Here is a 23,314-nt window from a genome sequence, read left to right as displayed (position 1 = left end):
ATGAGGGCTAATAATAAAGCCCTTTATGTCCATATTGGGTTGCCAAATCCAACCACCTGTGGGGGCAGGATTCTCAGTTCAAAAATATCTCAAAAACTCCACATTCCTCCAAGCCTCCCTCCCTCGGCCTCCTTTGTTTGTATCCCAAGTTCCCAACTCTAGGAACACCATTCAACAAGGTACTCCATAATGAAATAGCAATCTATGTGGATTGAGAAGAACATATTCGACTACCAATAAACATGGTACTGACTTGGAACATACTCCAATGTGGGACTAAAACCAACAACCTCTCTAATGCGGCACTGGATAAAGGAAGAGAAGAACTGCGTCTTCAATTCTATAAAGAACACAAGCTACGCATAGCTTAGAGAAGAAAAAACACACAAATATTTCTATATTTTTTCAAATATTCATGTTCAGAATTGTAAACTGCATTCTTCATATAATGAGCTTTCTTTAAATAGAAAATATAAAGCTTTCAAAGAGAAAATCTAAATAAAGATAATTCCTCAACTACAACTAATTAAAATAATATTCTAATGGCAGATACCAAAACTTAATAAGAAACTAAATCACCTAAGAAAGAAAGTATTACAAAATCTTAAATCTTAAAGGCAATAAAAATAAACTAAAGACGGACAAGTAAAATAAATGGTAAAATCCTAAACCTAAAATAGAAAACCAATAAAATTGACTTTTGGTTGGCGTCAACCAAATATGGTTGACAATAAGTAGTGATCATTACAAAATCTTTCATTCTATATTTTCATTGTTTATGATCAAACAACGTTGCTCCAATATTATTATTGACATTTTTCTTATTTTCGTTTTCACCGAAAATGAGTAAATGTCGTCCTACATCACTCTCCCTCCACCCTTAACTATGGCGGTCGTCCCAACGTAATCCAAAACTAGTTGTCCGAGACAGCATAGTTGGAGATGATTTCAACCAAGTAATACAGTCAGACGCCCTTCTAATGGCAGCTGCTTCAAAGTTCTCAATCTTGATGTCCTTCAGAAAGTGCCGCCAACATTTATTCTTTTGAGTGTTGTATGAGCAGCAGCTTGGATTTTCTTCTCTGTCCATTATCTTTCGATATACCAACTGCACATCAGATAAACAACAACAGGGAACACAGTTAGAAATATGCCTCCAGAAGGAACAATCTCTACGTTTAATTCTTTCACAGTAAATGTCCAGTCAAGACAAAGGTGGTAACATTATTGTGCAAGGGAAAAAACACATCATACGTTTGCATACACATTTTTGACAATATATCGACAATGTCATCATGTTGTTACAAGAAGTGTAGCTCTGTAAGACACTATCATACCTCGGGGAATTCCCTGCTAGAAGAAGATGACACTATTGATAGGGTCTCTGGGTGCCACGTCCTCAACAAATGATCTAATAAATCTTCAAAGCTCATTGATTGTCTGATTATTTCAATCTTAAGACCACAAAATGGAGGGAGCAAGATTTTTCTCAGTTCTTCGTATATAATGGTATTCTAAATTGGCAATGGCAAACAGGAATTTTCTTAGGGTCAGAAGTAGTAAGTAGATAAAGAATCATAATTTTTTGCAAGTTAAAAGGAAAATACCTTTTTGGAGTGGACAACCAATTTTAAGCCATTGCAATTGTTGAACTTTGAAAGAAATTCTCTCAATCTACCAAACCATAGAACATCAGCCTTTTCAAGGCGCAATTCATTGCTAGCTCTGTATACTGGGTCAAAAGAAAGTTTGGCCTCCTTTAGACATAAAGGATTAGGAAAAGAAATAGGCATCTTATTACCCTTATACTCGAATGAAGAAAGATTTGGAGTATCTATGTCTGCCTCTATTAGATTTGTGCACCCTCTCAAGGCAAGTCTTTTGAGCCGTATACTCGAAATTGTTATATTCTTCAATTTATTGCATTTGCTGAGGTCCAATTTATCAAGGAGAGGAAAACTGGCAAAGAGATCTTGAAACATTTCGTCTGTCATGTTGGCATCCACCAATGTCAAACTTTTTAAACGTACACAAGCAACCAAGTCAATTTGGCAAGGCGTGGATTTTTTCCCGCAATACCAAAATGTTTGAAGATTTGGAACTTTAACTTCGATATTTTTTGGTTCATGGCAAAGGTGCACCTCAAACCTATCAAGTTTTAGAAGACCTGAAACCTGCAGATCTTTCAACCCTGTGCAACGTATGAATCTCAAATCCTCAATTAAAGGGCAGCTGGAGATTAGATCCTCGATTGTCTGTTGATCAACAAAGAGATCTCGTAAATACAGTTTTTGAAGCTGTGGAAGCTTTATATCACCAAGAGATAATAAACCACATCCACATAACCTTAATCCAGTCATTGTTGTTGCAGCAAAAATGGTCTGGGGCAAACTGTAAAACAGAACTTTCCCAACAACATGGAGATCTAGCTCTTTCATGTTGTTTTCAATTGCAACATTAATCCACCGATCCAGATTCCGGGCTAGTTCTAAATCACAAGAGGTAATATATAGCACCAATTTATGTATACTTAATTTTCGCTGCAGGTGGCTCTTCAAAGAGTTGTCAACGAAGTCCTTGAAGGCCTTCTCCTTGTTCCTCGTATCCAAATATCCCTCTTGTTCTTGGATCTTTCGTTGGTCAAATTTCAAAATGGATAATGAAGTCCATATATCTCTCCACCTTTTGGACAAGATACTGGTTCGAGCTGCATCTTTTGCATTATGAAGGAGAGAGAGGATGTAATGGATGATATGTCCAGGCAACTGGCTGATCTGATCCATGGATTCAACTGTTTGGTCCAGGATATTTAAATCTTCTCCATTTTGCTTCTTTCTGAGCCTGACACTCTCATCAATTGTGTTGAAACCTTTTCTCTTTCGCTTTCTTCGAACACTAGGTGCGTGTGAGACCAAATCCATAGGGATGGTTCTCTCATCAACAGTGATGGGATCTCTTTTCTCTTCCCGACTAGACAGTTTCTTCTTCACACTTTTCTGGAGGACTCTCTTCAGCATCATTTCTATTCCACTTCTAGGATCCTGCTTGCCGTAGTATTATGTTACATTAGACTAAAATTTTCCCGTCATGAAAATAATATTTATGAAAAGAAAAAAAAAACTGAAAACAATATCCATAAATATTATCATCACAAACCTTTACCCATTCTATTTTAAAGAAATAATCTAGTATAAATATGACCGCAAACCTGAACCTTGTGATTCAGACGTTCAAGATTATCAAATTTGATAATAACATTGTCTCCAAGCTTGTGACATACAAATCATTTGGAAAGATTTATTCAAGGGTCTATATAAGGATTTTTAACACAGAATGCTTATTCAATCCACCTCAATATATCGCAAGATAGATAACTACATTTTATAACACCAATCCAGAAAAAGAAATATTTACGTGTCACCTTATTACTAATTGCAATTAATGATAAAGTTCCAAGAATGGTTAAGGGCCATTTGCCCAAAGATTTAAAAGACAATTGAAGCAGGTTTCAATATATTCTACTTTAACATGCTACTTATCAAAAAAAAAAAAAATCTACTTTAACATGCTTCTTGCAATTAAGTCAAAAACACAGTAGACAAGAAACCCAGTGATGCCAATTAGGCAACAGAACAAAGAGTTCTACTAAAATATAAAAGGAGATTAACACAGAGGGATGATTGTTTTCTTATGGGTTTACAACAAAATTTGGTTGTGAAATCTACACGCAATCACACTTGCTAGCAACGCAACTAAGGTTAGCTGCATGATTCAAGCTCAGCATATTACTCTATTTTCTTTCTAGCATAACCTTTGCAAAAGTTTTTGTACAAAACCCATGTTATAGGTCTTCCTGAAATCTTTAACATCTAGAATTTCAAATGCAAACTAAAGACAAGAAATATACCTACCAATCCTAGATTGCATTATGAGTTGATAAAGCAAGACTAGGATTTCTTTTCAGAAAGAAATTACCGCACTATTAGGTAAACATAGTGCACATGGGTTGGACAAAACTAGAATTCTTTCTAGGGTTAACCTTCTGTGCCCCTTTTGGGGTTCTTTTATTAGTAGCTTTTATTACTTCAAAAAATATATTTGGTAAGAAAACTTTTCCAAAAACTGGATTTAGTAAGATACAGTACATTCGCTTTTACCGATATGTTGATTACTTAAAAAAATCAAGAATAAAAGAAACCAACCAAAAATATTTCCAGAAAACTAAAATAAAAAGAGAATCTCAAGACTCCCAATTTTTCCAAGGAAAACTAGACTCAGACGATTCAAGAAATTTATTCCCTTGATTTTTTTGGGTGAACTACAGATTATGCAGTGTTAACGCCAGGGTAAATCCCGAACACTTGAACTGTCAAATACCGAAACACTAGGTCAATCAGGACTTCAATCTCGACCAACAATGTGGGTGCATACCGCAATTCAGACGATCCTAGGGACAAATTTATTACATTTGACGTGAATTTCATAAAAAGAAAAAAAATTTTATAAGCAATCGCATGAAATTCAAATAGGCAGGCTTCGATTTTGTCAATGGGGTCCCAAACAATTAAGAAACAAAATTTTCACTCTTTCCTTTACGTATAGTTTCTAGGTAAACAAACAAAGCATCATCAGCCGTCAAAAGATAAAAATAAAACCTTTTCTGAATTGTAAATTCAAATAAATACATACATAAGAGCACCAACAATGAGAACAAAAAAAAGATCACCGAGGAAAGTTACCGCGCAGAGAAGGACGGTCTCAGGCCTCTGCCGCAGAGAGAGAGAGAGAGAGGGGGAGAGAGAGGGGGGGAGAGCGAGGGATAACCAAGTATTTGTACGGTTGTACCCCTTGTGTACACATTTAATGACGCCGAAAAGAGTATAGACTAGAGATTGGATTGTTTGGATGATGTTATTGGGCCTAACTTCTCAAGCCTATTATTAATAGTCCGGTTGGGATTATAATCTTAATAAGTACGATTTTAAAAATATAATTTTAAAAATCGTACTTATTAAAATTGCAAAAATATTTGATAAAACATGTAAAAAAATATTTTTTATTAAATATTTGTTATGAGAAATCGTAATTTTGGTTTAAATTTGCACATTTTCAAATAAACATCCTTAGCCTGCTTATAGAAATCGCAAAGTTTTTTCCTATTTTAAATTAAGTATTTTTTAAATCACAATGCTAAACGCCTTATGTTTTGCTATATCTTTTAAAAATGCAAATTATTTTTAGGAAATCGTAATCCCAAAGCACTCGAATTTTTTGGGTCCTAACCAACTAGTGTCGACAATTTTTTGTATAACTAACTAATGGATAGAAAATTAAAAGTTTAGGTTTGAGGAGCTTGACCTGTTTAATAAAATGAGTCGAGATATTGTTGACATATATAGTTTTATATTCATAGTTCAGCATGACTCAAATATGACATGACATAATGACATGCAATTTTTGACATGATCCAGGAACTCAAGATAGAATTAGAAGGTTAGGTTGATGTGTTTAACTCATTTAATTAAATAAGTTGAGTTATAGTTGACTTATATAGTCTTATACACATATATTGACATGATTTGAACCCAACACACCAATACGAATTGCCACTCATAATCTCAAGCGCATAATAATTAGGAAAACTGTAAGTGTATGAGTAGATGATTATGAAGATAAATGTGGAAGAATTTGATCTTAAACTCAAAGTTTAGTAGGAGAAAATGGATTTGACTTAGATGTTGTTGAAAAAATTTAGGAAAAAAATGTGAAATCAGTCCATGTGGTTTACTTGATTTATAATTAACTTTCAGTGCATGTGGCATTAAAATGAACTTAGACGCCAAAAAAACAATTTAGTTATTATAGTCAAATTGCATCTAAACATTTAATGGATTTTGTTAGGTGCTACATTAGCGCCACTAAAATGACAACATGCATCGCTCTTAATAAAAATAAATAAATATATTAAAAAAATAAATATAAAAAAACTTAAAAATTTAATTAATTAATTAATTATTTTTTATAAAAACTCAATGCTACACGACCGTTTGCTACTTTGCTTCAACATTCCATGCGTAGAAAAAAAAAAAAACAAAAAACAAAAACAAAAACCAACTTTCAACTGTACATGTCCAAATGTAGACAATTACAAGGAAATTGATCATCTCCAATTAAAATCAACTAGAGAGGAGTCGGTCCTTTTAAGTGAAAAGCAAAATTGTTATTTCATTTTTTTGTGACAATTTTGCTCTTCATTTTGAAGGGACCGACTCCTATCTATTTGATTTATCTCAATACCAATTACAATGATAAAAAGTTAGTTTCAAATATGGAATTATGATTGGACTCCAACGTGAATAATTAAATGAGAGAAAAAATTAAATAATTAGAAGATGGAAAGTCTCCTCGTTTGGGTGTGTGATTTTTTTTCTATTCTACTTAACTTAACTCAAAATTGTGAATATCGAGGAGAAAAAATAATTGAGATTATGTTTGAGTTGTTTGAAGAATATAAAATTTAAGAATAAAAAATTTAATTAAAAATTAAAAAAAAAAAAAGAAAAAAAGAAAAAAAGAAAAGAAAAGAAAATTTTTGGAAAGGTTTTGAACCACCCCTAGAGGTGGCCAAGTCATCCCCAACAGTAGTTTGGGGTGGCTCGGCCACCCCGGAACAGGCGGGGATGGTTGAGCCAACCCCCAAAAAACCACTCGGGGGGTGGCCAAGCCACCCTAGGGGGTGGATTGGCCACCCCCGAAACGGATGGGGGGTGGGTCAGCCACCTACATCAGCTACTTGGGGTTGGGGTGGCCGATCCACGACCATAGGGTGGATCGGCCACTCTCAAAACTAATGGGGGGTGGCCGATCCACCCCTAGAGAGTGGATCAGCCACCCTCAAAACTAATCGGGGTGGCTTGGCCACTCCCAAAAACCAGTCGGGGGTGGCTTTTGAGGGTGGCCGATCCACCCACTGGGGGGTGGATCGACCACCCCGAGACTTTTAGGGATGGTCTGGCCACCACCTCTAAATATATATATTTTTATTTTTCTTGATTTTAAAAATTTTTAGTTGTTAAGAATATATATTAGATATTATTCTAGGGTTATTTCCTTCTACAACCTTTTGGTGTAAATTTTTCTTACATATTGAGTGCACTTGGAAGGTCTTATGACAAGAAAATAGGATATGTACTTGAAGAGGACTCTGCGATGAAACTGATAGATATCGTGGCAACAATATCATAACGCCATGTGTGTATTGATTTCCTCTGGAAGGTGGAGGTAGTCAAAGTTTTTACAGGCATCGTCTCCATATTTGGCAATGTGTATGAATTTGAGCGGGTTGTGGAAGATATGTTTCAAAGGTTCTTAGAAACCCTTTATAAACTGTACAGAACACCTCTAGAGCTTGAAATTTATATGGTGTTAGATGCATACCTTTATGTGGAATTTGACCTAATTCTTACCAAATACTTTTCTGATGATTTCGGTAAAAAGGCATTGCATGAAGGCAATGGTGAGAACTTTCATATGGAGATATGCGTCTCTACCTGTGAAGGAAAGGGTTTGGAAACGTGTTCATAAAGGCATCACAAGTGAACGTATAATACGAGTCATTCTCGCGTCACTGGCACAAAAAATAATTGCCGAAGGTTCCATAAGCATCAGCAACGTAGACCTCGGCACAATGTTCATGGCCATTGTGCTGCTTGTGAAGAAGATTGCACAAGATCTACCGAAACCGATACTCTGCATTGCTCTTTGTAAGTTGCTGACCACCGTTTTGGCGAACCCATAATTCGTCACATATCTTCACGGTCCTCTCTTTCCAAATCCGTCCAGGGTGGGACTGCTTAGGTCATATCGTAAAATGTGCAAGTTCATCAAAGACCCAGAGTTGTTCCTCGTTGTGGGGTAGGTTGAATCAGCGATCCATACTATTTAAAAAAAAAAAAAAAAAAAGCCACCGCGTGTACGGGCAAGATTGGTTGCATTGGACGATTAATATGTGGGCTAGCTAGGGGGAATCAGCCATGGCTAAGATTTGGAAACAAACACACTCATAAATCAAAGTTCTGCAAATGTTATTGACATGGACAGGGGTTTGATGCCAAAACAAAAATGTGACAAACTTTTTGAGACAAATCAAGGGTGTTGGTTCAGATTGCCGCTCGCTAGAACCAACAAAACATCTTCAGATTGCCATGCTTTTCATCTACTCTTTATTCTGAAAGGATCTATTGTTTAGCCGCATACTCAAGTTGAAAAAATGCTCAAACTCCTCATCACACTTTCTTCGAAACTCCTCAGACTCATCATCACTAACTTCCTCCTCAAAACTCACTACTAACTCTTGTCTCTTGAGCTTTTGTAATTATTGTCTCTTGAACTCTTGTAACTATTGTCTCTTGAGCTCTTGTAATTATTGTCTCTTGAGCTCTTGTCTTAATACAAATACTTACAAGAACTCAAGAGACAATAGTTATAAGAGCTCAAGAGAAAAGAGTTACAAGAGCTTAAGTGATAAGAATTACACTTATGGTTGCACGCCCATCATCAGGCTCACCAATCTCTCCTCTCAAGTATCGCTCATCGAAAGGAGACGTGACTAGTTAGCACTGAAAACAATCCTTTCGCCAAACCCCTGATCAGCATTCTCACAAATAGAACATAATCTGCAAGTTCCAGCCAGATTTCGAAGAAATCAAGAATTGGGCTAAGCTTCGAAACTTCCAAAAAGCATATCAATAAGAGTGACCGGCTAAACGCAATCTCCACAAGTACCGGTTTTGTCAATTTGTCAATTTTATCAAACGATGAGTTTGTCAATTTTATCAACGCCATAAGAAGGCTCTAGGCAAAGCATTCTTTGCTTATAAAGCATCACAACCATTCGCGAATGCTATCGATGATCGCTGCGCGTTTGCTATCATCGCAGTAAGGCCACTCGACGCTTTTTAACTTATGAGAAGATAGATTTTCCAAAATCTTGGCGCAGAGATGGAATCTATGGGCTTCCAACTGAAATTGAGTTCAACGATGCTGGTAATTACTTCAGAAACCATTTTTAGCACCAAGGATTGGTACTCCAAATTCAGAGTAATCTTTAAATGCGCGTTCTTAATATGGTTCACGATCGATCCGCCGTCCAAAAACTTGTCTCCACAATAATAACACTCATAAAACTTCCAAGACCTCCTTGTCTTAGCAAAATCTATAGCTTCCATCAAGACCTCCTTCGCCATGGGCAATGTCTTCCCATCGAAATACTCTCTAAGCTTTTTGATTTCTATTTTTAACAAATCTTTCTTATCTTGGAAATTCATGGCGTCATTCCAATAAGGCCTCTAGTTCAGGTAATGTTATTGACGACTATGGACATGACTTGCTGGTGATTCTTGTACTTTCATTTCTCTTCGATCCTCAGCCGTTGATGAATATTAATATTCTGCGTATCACTCGTGCTCGGCTCTAGGATCTCCTTCTTTCTACGTTGCAAAGACTCAATTTCCTCTTTTATCTCCGAGAGGGAATTATTGGATGCCAGCTTCTCCAATTTATCCTCTACAACGACACTAGTCTTCTTGTTTCTCTTGGCATCCTCCATGAACTTTTCGAGGAGAGACTCAATTTCCTCTTTTATCTCCAAGAAGGAATTATTGGATACCAGCTTTTCCAATTTATCCTCTACAACGACACTAGTCTTCTTGTTTCTCTTGGCATCCTCCATGAGCTTTTCGAGCCTCTTTTTCATTTCTACAATTTGCTCGACTGGGCTGGGGTAGTTCTCCCCAACGTCCATGAGATATTGGGGTCCGTAGTCGTAGGATTTTTCAGTATCAGCACATGCTCGTATGCTTCGATCACGGTGTCGTAATCGTAGCCCTCTATGGCGGCATTCTGGGCCAGCATGAAGAGTGAATTGGCATTATGTCAAGAATCTGACCACCATGCTCTCTCATTAGAGTTTTGATATTTAGAGCCGAAACTAGTAAAAAGCAAAAGACCCACAAGATGGAGTTTAGAATTTTGATCCATTTTGATCTTTGAACCAGCAAGGAAACTGTAAAAGAGATCCAAACTAGTCTCTACTTGCTAACTACCAGAGTGATCTTTTTAAACATTTTTATTTAATTTATGAAACATAAATTTAATTGATAAAAAAATTCAATAGTAGATTTACAATGTCACATCCACCTAGTAGAATAGTAACTAGTGTCGTATATAATATTACTCTTCCAAAATTATTAAAATATTAATTAAGTTCAAAAAAAAAAAAAAAGTTATCATCTAAATGAGACACCATGTAAATGGTAGAAAGGGTTGTAAAAATTGAAAATTTTTAAACATGTTTCTCTAGAGTAGTTTAGTGTAAAAAGGTCTAGGACAATTTCTGATCCATCCCCTCTTAGACCAGCACTAGTGAAATTGATTTAAGTCATGGATTATCCACAAAGCAAACTGGGAAACTTAACCAAGAATTTGAAGTAAAATAGTATGAAAGCAAGCATGGGCTTTGGTAGTGAATCAACCTGCAGTTGCTTAGTGTTTGTCTGGAAGGAAGAGTTGGCTGATATTTGTTATGGTAGGTTTCCCATACAAAGTTTATTCCTCCCAGCTCGAGGGCTCGGTTCTAGTCGTCAAGCGCACTATCGAGGTGCTGGAGTCGGGTAAAATCTCTTTATTTCTAAATCTTCAAAGGTTCTCGATTTGACTGCCTCCAACATGGAAATGAAAGGAATTTGCAACAACTAGTTTTAAAAAATGAAAACACAATATACTTTTTTTTTTTTTTTTAAAGAAAAAAAAATTGGGTTAAATAACTTTTTAGTACCGAGGTCTTTAAATTAGTTGTTTTTTTTTTAATGCTTTAAATGTGTTATTAGTTGTACATATGATTTCTAAAACTAATATTTTTATTTCATTATGTGACTAAAATCTCGTCGATAAGTAGAAATTAAGAGATCTCATATAAGACCGTCAAAACACGCAATGAGAAGTAATAAAAGATAACTTTCAAAATAAATAAATAAGAAGAGTGAATCATTGAAGGTGTTGGTTTAGTTGCTTCAAGGTAATTCTTGTATGGTTAGGTAAATACTAAGGCATGGAGTTTGACCCTTATAATAGGAATCTCCATGCCTGATTAGTATAAACCATATTGGGTCACACTAATGTTCTGATGGGATTAGGTCGAGTTATGACTTAATTAGACTTAATGGAACACTTGCAGTTCCTACCGTTTAGGCCTATTCTATCTTTGGCTTTTAACAGGAAAATGTTACTAGGGTCATGTTAGGTAAAGTAGTAAATTTGGTTGCTTTTTCTTGCCTTCTTTAATTCGAAAAAAAAAAAAGAAAAGAAAAAAAGAAGAGTGGGAAATTGAAATTCAAAAGTAAAATTATTATTCTAAGGAGTAATGCTATATACCACATCACAATCCTACCATGCTGAAGTGGTATTGTCAATTCACCATTTGATTAACCCATGTTTTATTAAAAAAAAAAGAAGAGCAATTGAGCAATGTCACAACATCATAGTGGGATGAGAGTGAAATTGTAGTGTAGTAGTTAGAATTTCTCTACTTCAAATATCTACTCTTGTTAAAAAAAAAAACAAAAAAAATCAATAGTAGATTAACAATGTCACGTCTACCTAGTAGAATAGTAGTGTAATATATGGCATTACTCTTTCAAATTTATTAAGATGTTAATTAGTTAAAAAAAAAAAAAAATTATTAGGAAGTTAGCATCTAAATGAAACACAATGTAATACCACTCTTGAGAGTGTTAATTTCTTCAGACATGCTATTTATCATTTTATCCATCTCTCATCCATTTCTTTTTCATATCAATTATTGGATCTATAAAACTCACATGAATTCTACAGACCCAATGGTGAATTTAAAAAAGAAAAAGAAAAGAGAAATACTTGGTTTCATTAAAAAGTTCATCTTTTGGCCATTTTAATCCTAGGTGGCATAACCCATTTTCATTTTTTATTGTTTAAAATCTATTAATTTTAAAAGGGGTCATGCCACCTAAGATTAAAATGGCCAAAATATGAACTTTTTAATGAAGCCAAGCATTTCTCTTAAAAATAAAAAAAAATATGAATGGAGATAGAAAATAGAGAAATAGCATTTCTCTTATTTCTTATACAAAGGATTCTAAAAATTGAAAAATTTTATACACGTCTCTAGAGTAGTTTAGTATAGACTGAAAAAAGAAAAAAAAGAAAAAGAGAGCGAAGGAATTAAAATAATGGGAACATGAAATGAGTAATTATATGAAACATAATAAATAAGAGTAATTTTACAGGTCTTTTTTGTCTCTTGTATCCCTCAAAAAATGAGGTGGCTTTTAAAATCATCATTTGATCAGAATTCAATAGTAAACAATCACAAGGCTAATAGTGATTTTAAGAGGTACATCATCTTTAGAGGGATACAAAAGGGACGCATTACTCTAATAATCATCTTTACTATATACTTAATTTGTATATGGTTAATACATTTATGAAATTACAATTTTTTGCCTGACAAGATGCCTAAATACATTATGATATAGGATATAATATTGATACATACAATACAAAAAATTAAAAATCAATCCACGATATGAGATTCATGATTTAGTAACTTCAGAAGGAGTTTCATCAACCTTTGATTGCCAGCTGAGGTCACAAAATTGCAAATTTAATCTGAATAACATAGTAGTAAGAAAGAATGAAATAACACAAGCGCAAATGAATGCCTACAAACTACTGAAAAGTGAAAACCATGGTTACAACTGGGGATGATCAGCAAAGCTCCAGCAGGCAAATGCACTCGATATGAGGAGTGTGTGGGAACATGTCTACAGGTTGTAGTCTCTTTAGCGTGTAGCAACCTTCTATATTTTTCTCTCTCTGCAAAACAATTTCAAAACATCATATGACTATAGAGAGAGAGAGAGAGCAAGAGAGAAAGAGGGGTGTCAAAAACTGACACATACCACGCCGTGACATAGATAATCAAGGTCACGCGCACATGTGGCAGGATTACAGGATACATAAACTATGCGTGGTGCCTTGAGCTTTAGCAGAAATTTAATCAACTTCATGTGCATGCCTGGACGGTTTGGATCTGCACGGTTTAATACAATAAAACAAAGTGAGACAATGCTGCATACTCATTCAAAACGAGGACCAGAAAATAGAGCCGAAGACATCAAAGGTGCACCAAGCAAGTGGACATGAAGAGTAGAGGACATAATGGAGCAATATGTTTCAGTTCAGACATGCAAGGCATGGTGTTTTGACTCTTAATGCTGCATGGAAACTGCTTCACATGTTAAATGAAAAATGGGTCAAATATATGCTTTTTGATATCTCTACATTGAACAGAATGAGAAAAGCATAACATTTTCCCGTGGTAAGACGGTGAATAACCTGAGATACATCTTTCAGATACAATATATGGCAGGAAATCAATTCCTACAAGGAAATGGAAATGCACTCCACTGGTTAACAACCTATCTCTAATGCTTTAAAAACAATTTTCAGAAATAGAACTTTATACGGTCCAAGATTCATCCAAGTTGGAACAGTTTGCGTCAGAAGTTATGCAAAAGGAGGTGAAGCTACGTAAAAGAACACATCACTAACCTGTTATGACAATGTCAGGCTTAGGAAAATTGTTGCCAAAACTTTCATCAATTTTATTAAGATCCCCTTGGACAAATGTGGCATTATTGATACCATTCAGCTTGGCATTCAAGCAAGCATCTGCAATGGCTTGAGCAACTACTTCATATCCGTAAACATGTCTGACCCTGACAAATGCTCAACAAAGGCATGTTGATTCATATTCACAATACTTCAAGCGAAATGGAGAGAGAGAGAGAGAGAGAGAGAGTTACTTTCTGGCAAGAGTCAAACCAATAGTGCCAGTGCCACAAAACAGGTCCAGGACAATTTCTGATCCATCCCCTCTTAGACCAGCACAATCTTCTATGAGCCTATACAAAACCTCTGCCTAAACAGTGAAATTGATTTTAGTCATGGATTATCCACAAAGCAAACTGGGAAACTTAACCAAGAATTTGAAGCAAAATAGTATGAAAGCAAGCATGGGCTGGTAGTGAATCAAACTTCAGTTGCATAGCACACCTGCTTAGTGTTTGTCTGGAAGAAAGAGTTGGCTGATATTTGAAACGTAAGCCCCCTTAAAATTTCTGTGATGCTAGGTTTCCCATACAGAGTGTATTCCTCCTCCCCAACTGATGTGTTACCAACAGAGGTATTTACATTATTCATCACACTTACCTATTGGCATAAACAAAAAAAAAAGAAGCAAAGTATGAATTCATAAATCAAATGAATGCAGTGACAATGTGGACTGAAAAATGAGAAAATGAAAATAAAACTAATCAAGTTGATAATCTGAAAAAAGAGATCACCAAAACCCCACCCCTCTCCCAGTGAAAAAGCAAAAAGCAATAAATCATGGTCAATGAATCGTTGTGGGATGGATCACCTAACCAGCCTGCTTGGATTTGGTTTTACCGAGTCTTTTGGAATCAACTGCACTTAATTTGTTTGAATTGGGGGTAAATCATAGTGATCCAACACCCCCCCACCCCCCCCCCAAAAAAAAAAAAATTTAAGGAATTTGAGTAGACCAGAAGTTGGCATGGTCTAAAGTAAAACACAAAAGTTATATTAGAGCATAAATAAAGTTAGAAATATTTCATACAAACCACTTCAGGAATGGATAAAATTTTCTCAACTAGGGGCTTCATCAGCCCTGGCTTGTAAGACGAGGTCACAAAATTAACCATAAGTTCAGGCAGACCAGTCTTCACATCCCTGGAACACATATAATAAATATATAAGTATTGAGCTGAAAACGTTATATGATTGAAGAATTACCATAATAGAAAGGGAAGACAGGGTTTGCAATGATAATATAGAGATCCATGGACATACAAATAACAAGATATGCTGTGAACCATTTTATGATTGAAGAATTAACCAGAGGATAAAAGCTTCAATCGACAAAATTTCTAATCCTGAAAATATATTGATCAAACATTCAACAATCTCAACTAAATAAATATAAATATATTGCACAACCCATAACTACATCAAGTGATACTGAAATTTCAAGTTTCTTGTCTACCAATTGGTTAGGAAAACATTTTAAATTGATACTTGACCTATGATTCCTTTAAGCCAATTCAATGTCTGATCAAATTTGAAATAATTAGTTTCACCAATTTATTATTTATATCCGCATAAGACTATCAATGGCTTGTATCTCTGTTCCGATAAAATTTTGCTTCAGTAAACAATTCTTAATTCTTCATACCTCCCATGACAACTAAGATTTTACTATTCCATTGTTAAAAAGAGTCCATATGTTGCAAGTACATGCATCTTCAAATGCAAGCATGTGAATACAAAGATAAAAATTACATCAAGTTAATACTGGAAATAAAAAAGACCTGATTATACAAGATATAACAGAAGTTACAGAAAACACAGTACCTTCCAGTTCTTAGTACTAGATGCTTAAGAAATCCAGCATGAGAATGAACATCATAAGCAGAAAGACCTAGTTGTGGATCTCTCCAACAATCTTGGATAGCTGCAAGAACCTATATATCAGAATGCAAGTCAAAAAGCTTGAGAGAACAAATTTCCCGGACATAGTAATAAACTAATTAGCCAAATAATAAATAAAGGTGTAAATTTTTAGCTAAAAACAAGTAGATGAAGAAGATAAATCCTGAAAATCATAGCACGGGAAGTGAATGGTTGCGAAAAAAAATAAAATTTACAGAACGTAGAGAGAACTCAGAATTCATTAGAAATTGAGGAATACAACCCATATACTTGTGGACAACAAACTCGGTACTATTGAACAATTGACTTGGGCAGTCATATTTTTAACAACCTAAGACAAAGATGCATAGGTTTGCATTGCATCATACACTAGCTTACCATCTATTCTGCAGCAATATTGCAATAAACTTATATAAACCACAATAAATGACCAGTATTGGGAATGGGTCTTTAGCTGCTTCCATTCATACTGCGAACTTGAGCTGGATTGAGCTTAGTTGTATTCAGTCACAATGTTAAGAGAAAGAAAAAAACTCACAGCTCTTGCACTTCAACTTTGAAATCATTATTATCAACATATTTGTCGCCCTACTATGATCTTGCTTTCCTCTCTCACGGATGATGGAAAGGACATCCCTCATGCCCTGTCCCAAGGACTCTTTGGCAAAGTGCAATGCCTCAATATACTCTACTGCAGTGTTTGGTGTTAAAGTTGCCACCTCTTAGCAAGTAGATGTCATGGAAAGTAGATTTCTACAAACTTCCCTCAAAGTAGACAACTATGAACGGCCACTTATATTCCCATATTGATTCTCACTTATGTATAATGGATGTTGGGTGCATTGCAACATTGTAATGCCATGCATATCAATACAAAGAAAAGCTTAATACGGGGGAATCCTCGATTTGAGTGGTGTATGCTGTCAAGACAATGGAAGATTTCATACCAATATATTTGAATTTGAGGTGGCATAATAATAAATTGAAAAGCATTCACACAAGACAAGATTTAATGTAGGTTCCCTATGCCTATATCCATGGGCAGCGCCAACAAAAATCAACTATCAGCGATATAAGTTACAAAGACTAACTCTTGGAAACAACACCTATAACCCTCAAAAATGTCATAAACACAAACACGCTCATAGTGCTGCACAAACAGAAACCAACCAAAAGACTATATACCAACTCATTCTCTCACTCTCTACTAAAAAAACGTGACACATTCACAATCTCAAAACCACTATACACCTAATAGTGATCTCACACTCAAATAATAAATAAACTCTCAAACAACTCATGTCAGTTAAATAAACTCTCAACTCATATTCAACTCACAGACTTGATCATCTTTCAACCTTAAAAGTAACAAGGCATCTTTCAGCCTCTAAAGCCTACCACAGTATGTGAATGTTTCAATACAAGCATCTTTGAGTCTCAAAAGAACTGCCACCCTACTCTCCATCTGGAGAATTATCTTAAGCCAACACCACCAAATCCTTAGAAGCATATTTGTAGACTCTAAATCCTATTCATTGATGGACACGGAATACCACATTACTTCTTTGACAAAGAAAACACTTTCCTTCCACACCAATAAAACTCAAATATGTGACGAAGTCAAAACAGTTTTAGAAATTAATCACACATCCAAGTTGAAGTGTCCACAGGAAGGACAAGCATCTAATTAATAACATAAAGAAAAGACAACACACCATATTCGCTGGTTCACTTTGCAGTAAGCACTTGTTGACATTCAGAACCTTATCAAAAAAGCCAGGAGCATGCAGTCCGAGTGCATAGCTCCCATTAGTATCTTGTTTCTCTGATAATGATCCTCTAGGTAACCATTCTTGAGATCCAAATGAGAATTCCATCTGCAGAAGCAGGAAAGTAGCAGCGAAGTACTTTTATAATCTTTAGCCAACCTATTCCTAGACTTTTTCATAATAGCAAAGTACATACCAGTTAGAAAGAGCAATTTGGAGTGAGATATATAGTCAAATAAGAATATTATACAACAATTATGAATCACATGTTAAAAAATTATGTGATTGAAATAGGAAAGACTGACATAACATGGTTGGGAGTTGGCATGCCTAAAACACTGGCTGTTAATAGATGAATAGCTCTCATTATAGAAAAGCAATTGTTTAATATGGTTTTTACTTATAAAACCATGTCAGTATCTAGCTCAAGAATCTCCACATTTCATCCTTAAACACTGATTGTTTTTATCTACTTGATTACCACAAATGAACTAGTGATCAATTAACGAGCCAACACACGATTTAACAATTTAAAACATTCTATTTGAAGTTTGAGGCATATCTTCCTTCAGACAAAAGAACCTAAAATCAAACAACACCATTAGAGTATGGTTGTGGCAAAACAATTTTTCCAGTACAATCTTAGTTGCAATCTGGCGAGAATCAAGGGCCAACTGCAGGTCTCGCTATCAAATATGAGTTATTTTTAATTTGCTAAAAAGAGAAGAGAACTACTAGAGTTATTGCATGCGACCAAATTTGAAACAACCAAATTGACAAGTTGTATGTTCTGTGCTAACCTTGTTCCTATAATGGAACTGGATATCACAGGGAACAATTGGCTTCATGACGTTAAGGGATTCCAATTCCTCACTTGAAAACTTGCCAACATGTATCACCAAGTCACAGACTTGTTGTTCCTTGGCTCTAAGCTGAGCCTCATAAGAGAGGTTTTGTGTTTTGCATCCTCCACAATAAGAAGCATACTCGCAAGGGGCATCCACAAAGTCCCAGTGAGGAGATATTGTCTTTACCTTACTCACCTGCACTTTTACAAAAATTGATAAGAAAAAAAAAGAGAAGTCACTGTAAGTTTTCAAAAGCAAAAGAACAACTAGGAGAGAACGAAGAAAGAATACACAAATCCCTAGCCTGTGAATTATAAGCGCAATCACATAAAAAATCAGAACTGATACAAGTGGAATCGCTATTAAAAATTGTATATTTCGATCACCAGCAGCTTCCACGTGAAGAATGAAAACATGATATTGTTACTGGTACTTGGCTTTTAAGACCTAAGAAAGCGAAAGAATTCATGCAACAGAACCTTATAGAAATACTTGGCTTTGTTGAGCAACGGCGTTCATCTTTTGAAACGAATTCATTACAAAGTAAAGAAATCCATGAACAATAATCAAAACAAAAGAGAATTCTTAATCTAGTATTGCACAGGATTCCAATTTAACTACCTAGCTTAGCCTTCCCAGCTTTGAAACCAAAAACAGCAAAAGAGTGAGATTAAAAAAAAAAAAAAAAAAAAAAATTATCATTTTAATTTCCTTTTGAGTTAACCCAATTTTGCATAATAAGTACAATCTCATTTCCACCCCTCGATCTCGTCTGCACGCGTACAACCCCCAGAAACCGGTACTAAGCTACTCAACCTACATTTTCTTTTTCTTTTTCGTTCCCCTTACATTTTCTCAGCAACCAAACAGAGCCCAAAATTTACCTCAGCATAGTTCCCCTTCTTGCGAGTGACGCGCCCAATGAATCGCTCACCAGGGAGTGCACGGTCGCACATGACAACGAACCCGGTGTCCGCCACTTTGCACAGACCCTTCCCCTTGAAAGCCAGGGAATCGCACACCAGCTCCAAGCTCTGCCCTCGCTTCGGGAAGTATGACTTGCTGGGCTGACTGTGCTCTGTGGCGCTGGGCTGTTGCGCACGGGCCGAGTCATCAGCGAGAGACGAAGAGGATAAAGAGGCCATGGTTGATGAGGTGCGAAAAGCTCGGAGCCATGGGCGCGTGGTGGTCAGGTGCCTGAGGCTATGGCTCGGCATAGTCGCCATTTTGGGCTCTGGCCTTCCCGAGTCGGCGGGAAAGGAAGAAGACAGTGCTTTTGGTTCGTAGTTTGGGATAGAGGGTTATTTGGTCATTAACCCTAAGTGTAACTTTTTTTTTTTTTTTGGAAATGCTACGTGAACTCCTAACGAGTACATATGGTAATTTTTTTTATATTTATTTTTAGTGTTTTGAACAAATACTAAAAGATATAAATTTCCTATAAATTATATGGGATAAATTTCTCAATTTAATTTTTAAAACTGTCATGTATCTCTTAAAAAAATATTTTTTTTCATTGATGTTATTATAAATAAAGAATTGCTACTTTTTTTTTTCTTTTTTTCAATGAACTTTTTTAAAATCAATCATTAAATTTTTCATGTAAAAATTGAAGAGAAAAAAATTAAAGACAGGAGAATGATGTTTAAATTTTCTCTAAAAATTCTTTTTCGATGCATATACTATTAAAAAAAAGACATATTTTATAGGAAAATACTAGGTGCTCTTCTAGTGTTCTCATGATATTCTCCTAATTGTGGAAAGGAATCATCTTCAATCCATTTTGGACTGAAGAATATCCAGTTAAAGGTTAAGATTGCTTTTCAAAAATCCTAAGGCCCTAAATAAGACACACGTCCCACTACTAAAATAATAATAAAATATCATTTATAATTAAAAAAATTAAAAAACTAAAGGTGGCCCACCCTTATCGCATTTAGGGTGGCCTACCACCATTTTAGGTCCGAACCACCCCCAAGGGCCAAATAAAAAAAAAAAAAAAAAAAAATTGATCTAGGGTGGTTGGCCACCCCATTTTTTCCTAAGGGGTGGCCGGCTACTGAAGTTACCCCTTAATTTTTTATAATTATGTTTTATAATTTTTTTTAAAAAATATATAATATTTTATTATTTTTTTAATTAATGGGACAAATGTTCTATTTATGGCATTATGATCTTTTTAAAGAGATCTTGACCATTAACTAGATATTCTCCAGTTCATAATAAATTGGAGACGATCATTTTTCCCTAATTATGATATGGCTTTTAAAATTACTAATAGATTAAAAGTTAATAATAGTAATCTCAAATTCAATGGTAATTTTAAAAGTCACATCACAGTTAGAAGGATACAGGAGAACACTAAAAGAGCACATAACATTGCCCTTTTTTATAAGTTAAAAAAAAATGACACTTTTAAAAATTAGATTGAAGAAATTATTACAAATGTAAGAAATTTATATGTTTTAAAAAAAAAAAAAACTAAAGACCGCAGCAATTTTCCTCATAAATGCAAACGACAGCGTATGAGCCATCTCATTTCGCTACGAATAAACCATCCTCAGCCGTTTGATCTCAACAAACACGCACTTTATATGCTCGCACGAAACCCTAACCCTAAAAGAACAACGAAAGAAGAAAGAGGGAACACACGGTCGCTTTTTCTGTGTTTTTTCCGGCGCGTCCATCAGAGAAAGAAATAGCAAGACTAAATCATGGGTAAGCAGAGCCTCTCTAGCCTGAGTTATCTATTGATATTAGCATACATTGAAATCATGGTTATGATTATAAATTGAAAATATTTCTATGGAGGATTTTGATTCGGTGTGTGACCTGTGAGCAGGTAAGGTTCACGGATCGCTAGCACGTGCCGGGAAGGTGAGGGGTCAGACCCCAAAGGTGGCCAAGCAGGACAAGAAGAAGAAGCCGCGAGGCCGCGCCCACAAGCGCATGCAGTACAATCGCCGCTTCGTCACCGCCGGTCAGTTTATCACTCTATCCCTCTACCCTCTCTCTCATTTTTATATGAATAAAAATTCCATTGATTTTTGAAGTTTGAAGTGAAAAAAAAAAAAATTGGGAAAACTTTTATGTGATTGTTTCTCAGGAAAAGAAAAAAGGCAATAAATGAAACCTTTTCTGGAAAGATTGAAGTGTCGTTATTACTGCATTTACCAGTTTTATTGGGTGTCCTGTGAATGTCAGATGTAGTGATTATGTTTTAGAAAATGTTGTTAGTTTAGTTAATGATTATGATGATGGTTGTGCTGTAAATAATATTGTTCAATGGCCTATTGATGTTTGGCCTGAATTGCAAGCATTGTGGAATGTTGGCATCATTATAGCAGCTCATATAGCCTGTAGAAATAGTCGTAGGAGATCACCAAATGTTATTTGAACTAGAAGTATCACTAGTAATGATCCAGTTCCTCTGGATATAAGGGCCAAATACCCAATGTTTTCGATGTTGATTGATCTATGCTTTTAACGCAAAATATATTCTAAATACACAGATCTTAATAAACACTGGAGTTCAACATTTTACACTAGAAAAAACAGAAACATAACAAAAAAAGGAGAGAAGAATATTGGCCTGACCATTTGTATATTTACATCTATTTTGAAATAAATTGTAGTTCTATCTTTAATCCTATTGAATTACTCAACAGTATCACAGCCTACTCATTGTTAAAAGAGTAATGATATATAGTAGACTATCATATGATTGCATTTCAATTGGTATGACGTGGTAGACAATTCTTAGTTTTTTTTTAAAAAAAAAAATCTTTAATGGTCCAATAAATGATTTTCACTGTCACATTATCAAGTTGTATTAGTCTACTAAATATTATTACTCTTGTTGAAATTTCTTTACCTAATAGTTCTGTTACTGGCTTTGCTTGGTTTAGAATTATAGGTTGCCTGTGATAACATGTAGGTTGTAGGTTTTGCTTTGATGTTATTGAATTACTTAACAGTCTCACTGCCTGCTCATTGTTGAAATTTCTTCACCTAACAAGTCTGTTACTGATTTTGCTGGGTTTAGAATTCTAAGCTGCCAGTGATGGCATATAGGTTGTGGGGTCAATGTACGTGAACTATGGATAGCTAAGGCTGGTTTGCTATACATATCAAATTAAGAGTTTTTCTAGTCATTTGAAATGTCCCAGTGGCCATTGGATCAAATGGGTATCTCTTTCCTCGTATAAAAGGGGCCATGGGGCGAGGTTAAGGGTTCAATCTCTCTCTTTTTATAAGTAATAGCGATATCATCAAAAGCATAACACTCTAAGTATACAGGAAATATACATGAGAAAACGCTTTTATATGTTAGTTGTATATATCTTTCAACCAAAATAAATAGCCCTAAATCTATGACTTTTTGTTGGTTTCTCTTACAGTCGTTGGATTCGGGAAAAAGCGGGGACCCAATTCTTCAGAGAAGTAAGCAAGCGGCTTCCTGTGCAAGGAGTTTTGTTAGTGGAGGCAGTGGTTAATTATGAAACCCTAGCTTTATGTTTTTTATATTACGTTTGTAGCCAAACTATATCCAAGTCCAGTACTGCATATTTCCCGGAATTTGTTTTGTTTGAGACTTTTGTTAAGGTTTATGCTTTTGGAAGTTATATACCATGCGTTGATTTCGAGCTCTTTGTTGTTTATTTATCTGTCTCTTTCCTTGTTGATTCTTGCTGATGCGTATATGTAGGAGGAAAATATAATGGCTGGGATCCTGTTTTCTTTGGTCATGAAGCTTCTATTAAAGAGAAATGCTACTCAGCATTTGCAAGTAGCATTCTCCTAGTATTTTTGTATATGAGGCACATTTACGTTCACCTGTTTTTTTATTTTTTATTTTTTATTTTTTATTTTTAAAAAAAAGGAAAAACAAAAACAAAATTTAAAAAGATAGAAAATGCTAATTGAGAATGCTGAGTAGTATTTCTCATTATTAAATGCCTCATTTTGTACCGCTTTCCTTTCACTTTTTAAGGCCATCAGGCTATAGCATATCCAATAAAAAAGAAACATGATGTGTTTAGATGATCCAGTTAGATGGCTTACGTTGGACAAACCATGTTAAGTGTG

General features: G+C 35.2%; 2 protein-coding genes across 4 annotated transcripts; both read right to left on the bottom strand.

Moving 5' to 3' along the window:
- Positions 1–627: 627 nt before the first annotated feature.
- LOC132187107 (putative F-box/FBD/LRR-repeat protein At1g78840) lies at positions 628–4,825 on the bottom strand. Of its 2 annotated transcripts, none has more exons than XM_059601282.1 (4): positions 4,740–4,825; positions 1,608–3,041; positions 1,338–1,514; positions 628–1,108 (listed from the first exon to the last, which is right to left on the bottom strand). In XM_059601282.1, exons 2-4 carry the CDS (start codon positions 3,018–3,020, stop codon positions 881–883), a joined length of 1,818 nt encoding a protein of 605 aa, XP_059457265.1. In that variant the 5' UTR covers positions 3,021–3,041; positions 4,740–4,825; the 3' UTR covers positions 628–880. The 2 variants fall into 2 exon arrangements, with proteins under 2 accessions (XP_059457265.1, XP_059457266.1); XM_059601283.1 differs by having other exon boundaries at positions 1,338–1,454.
- A 7,775-nt stretch (positions 4,826–12,600) lies between these two features.
- On the bottom strand, positions 12,601–19,521 carry LOC132188686 (uncharacterized). 2 transcript variants are annotated; one of them, XM_059603212.1, is made up of 10 exons: positions 19,111–19,521; positions 18,179–18,421; positions 17,325–17,486; positions 15,532–15,641; positions 14,742–14,850; positions 14,152–14,307; positions 13,902–14,017; positions 13,648–13,814; positions 12,996–13,126; positions 12,601–12,909 (listed from the first exon to the last, which is right to left on the bottom strand). In XM_059603212.1, exons 1-10 carry the CDS (start codon positions 19,450–19,452, stop codon positions 12,802–12,804), a joined length of 1,644 nt encoding a protein of 547 aa, XP_059459195.1. In that variant the 5' UTR covers positions 19,453–19,521; the 3' UTR covers positions 12,601–12,801. The 2 variants fall into 2 exon arrangements, with proteins under 2 accessions (XP_059459195.1, XP_059459196.1); XM_059603213.1 differs by lacking the exon at positions 17,325–17,486 and having other exon boundaries at positions 19,111–19,520.
- Between the last annotated feature and the right edge of the window lie 3,793 nt (positions 19,522–23,314).

This window comes from Corylus avellana, chromosome ca7, assembly GCF_901000735.1.
Source record: "Corylus avellana chromosome ca7, CavTom2PMs-1.0".
In the NCBI taxonomy this organism is placed as follows: Eukaryota; Viridiplantae; Streptophyta; class Magnoliopsida; order Fagales; family Betulaceae; genus Corylus; species Corylus avellana.
Note: the sequence above shows the minus strand (reverse complement) of the source record. Positions and strands in the feature narration are given on the sequence as shown.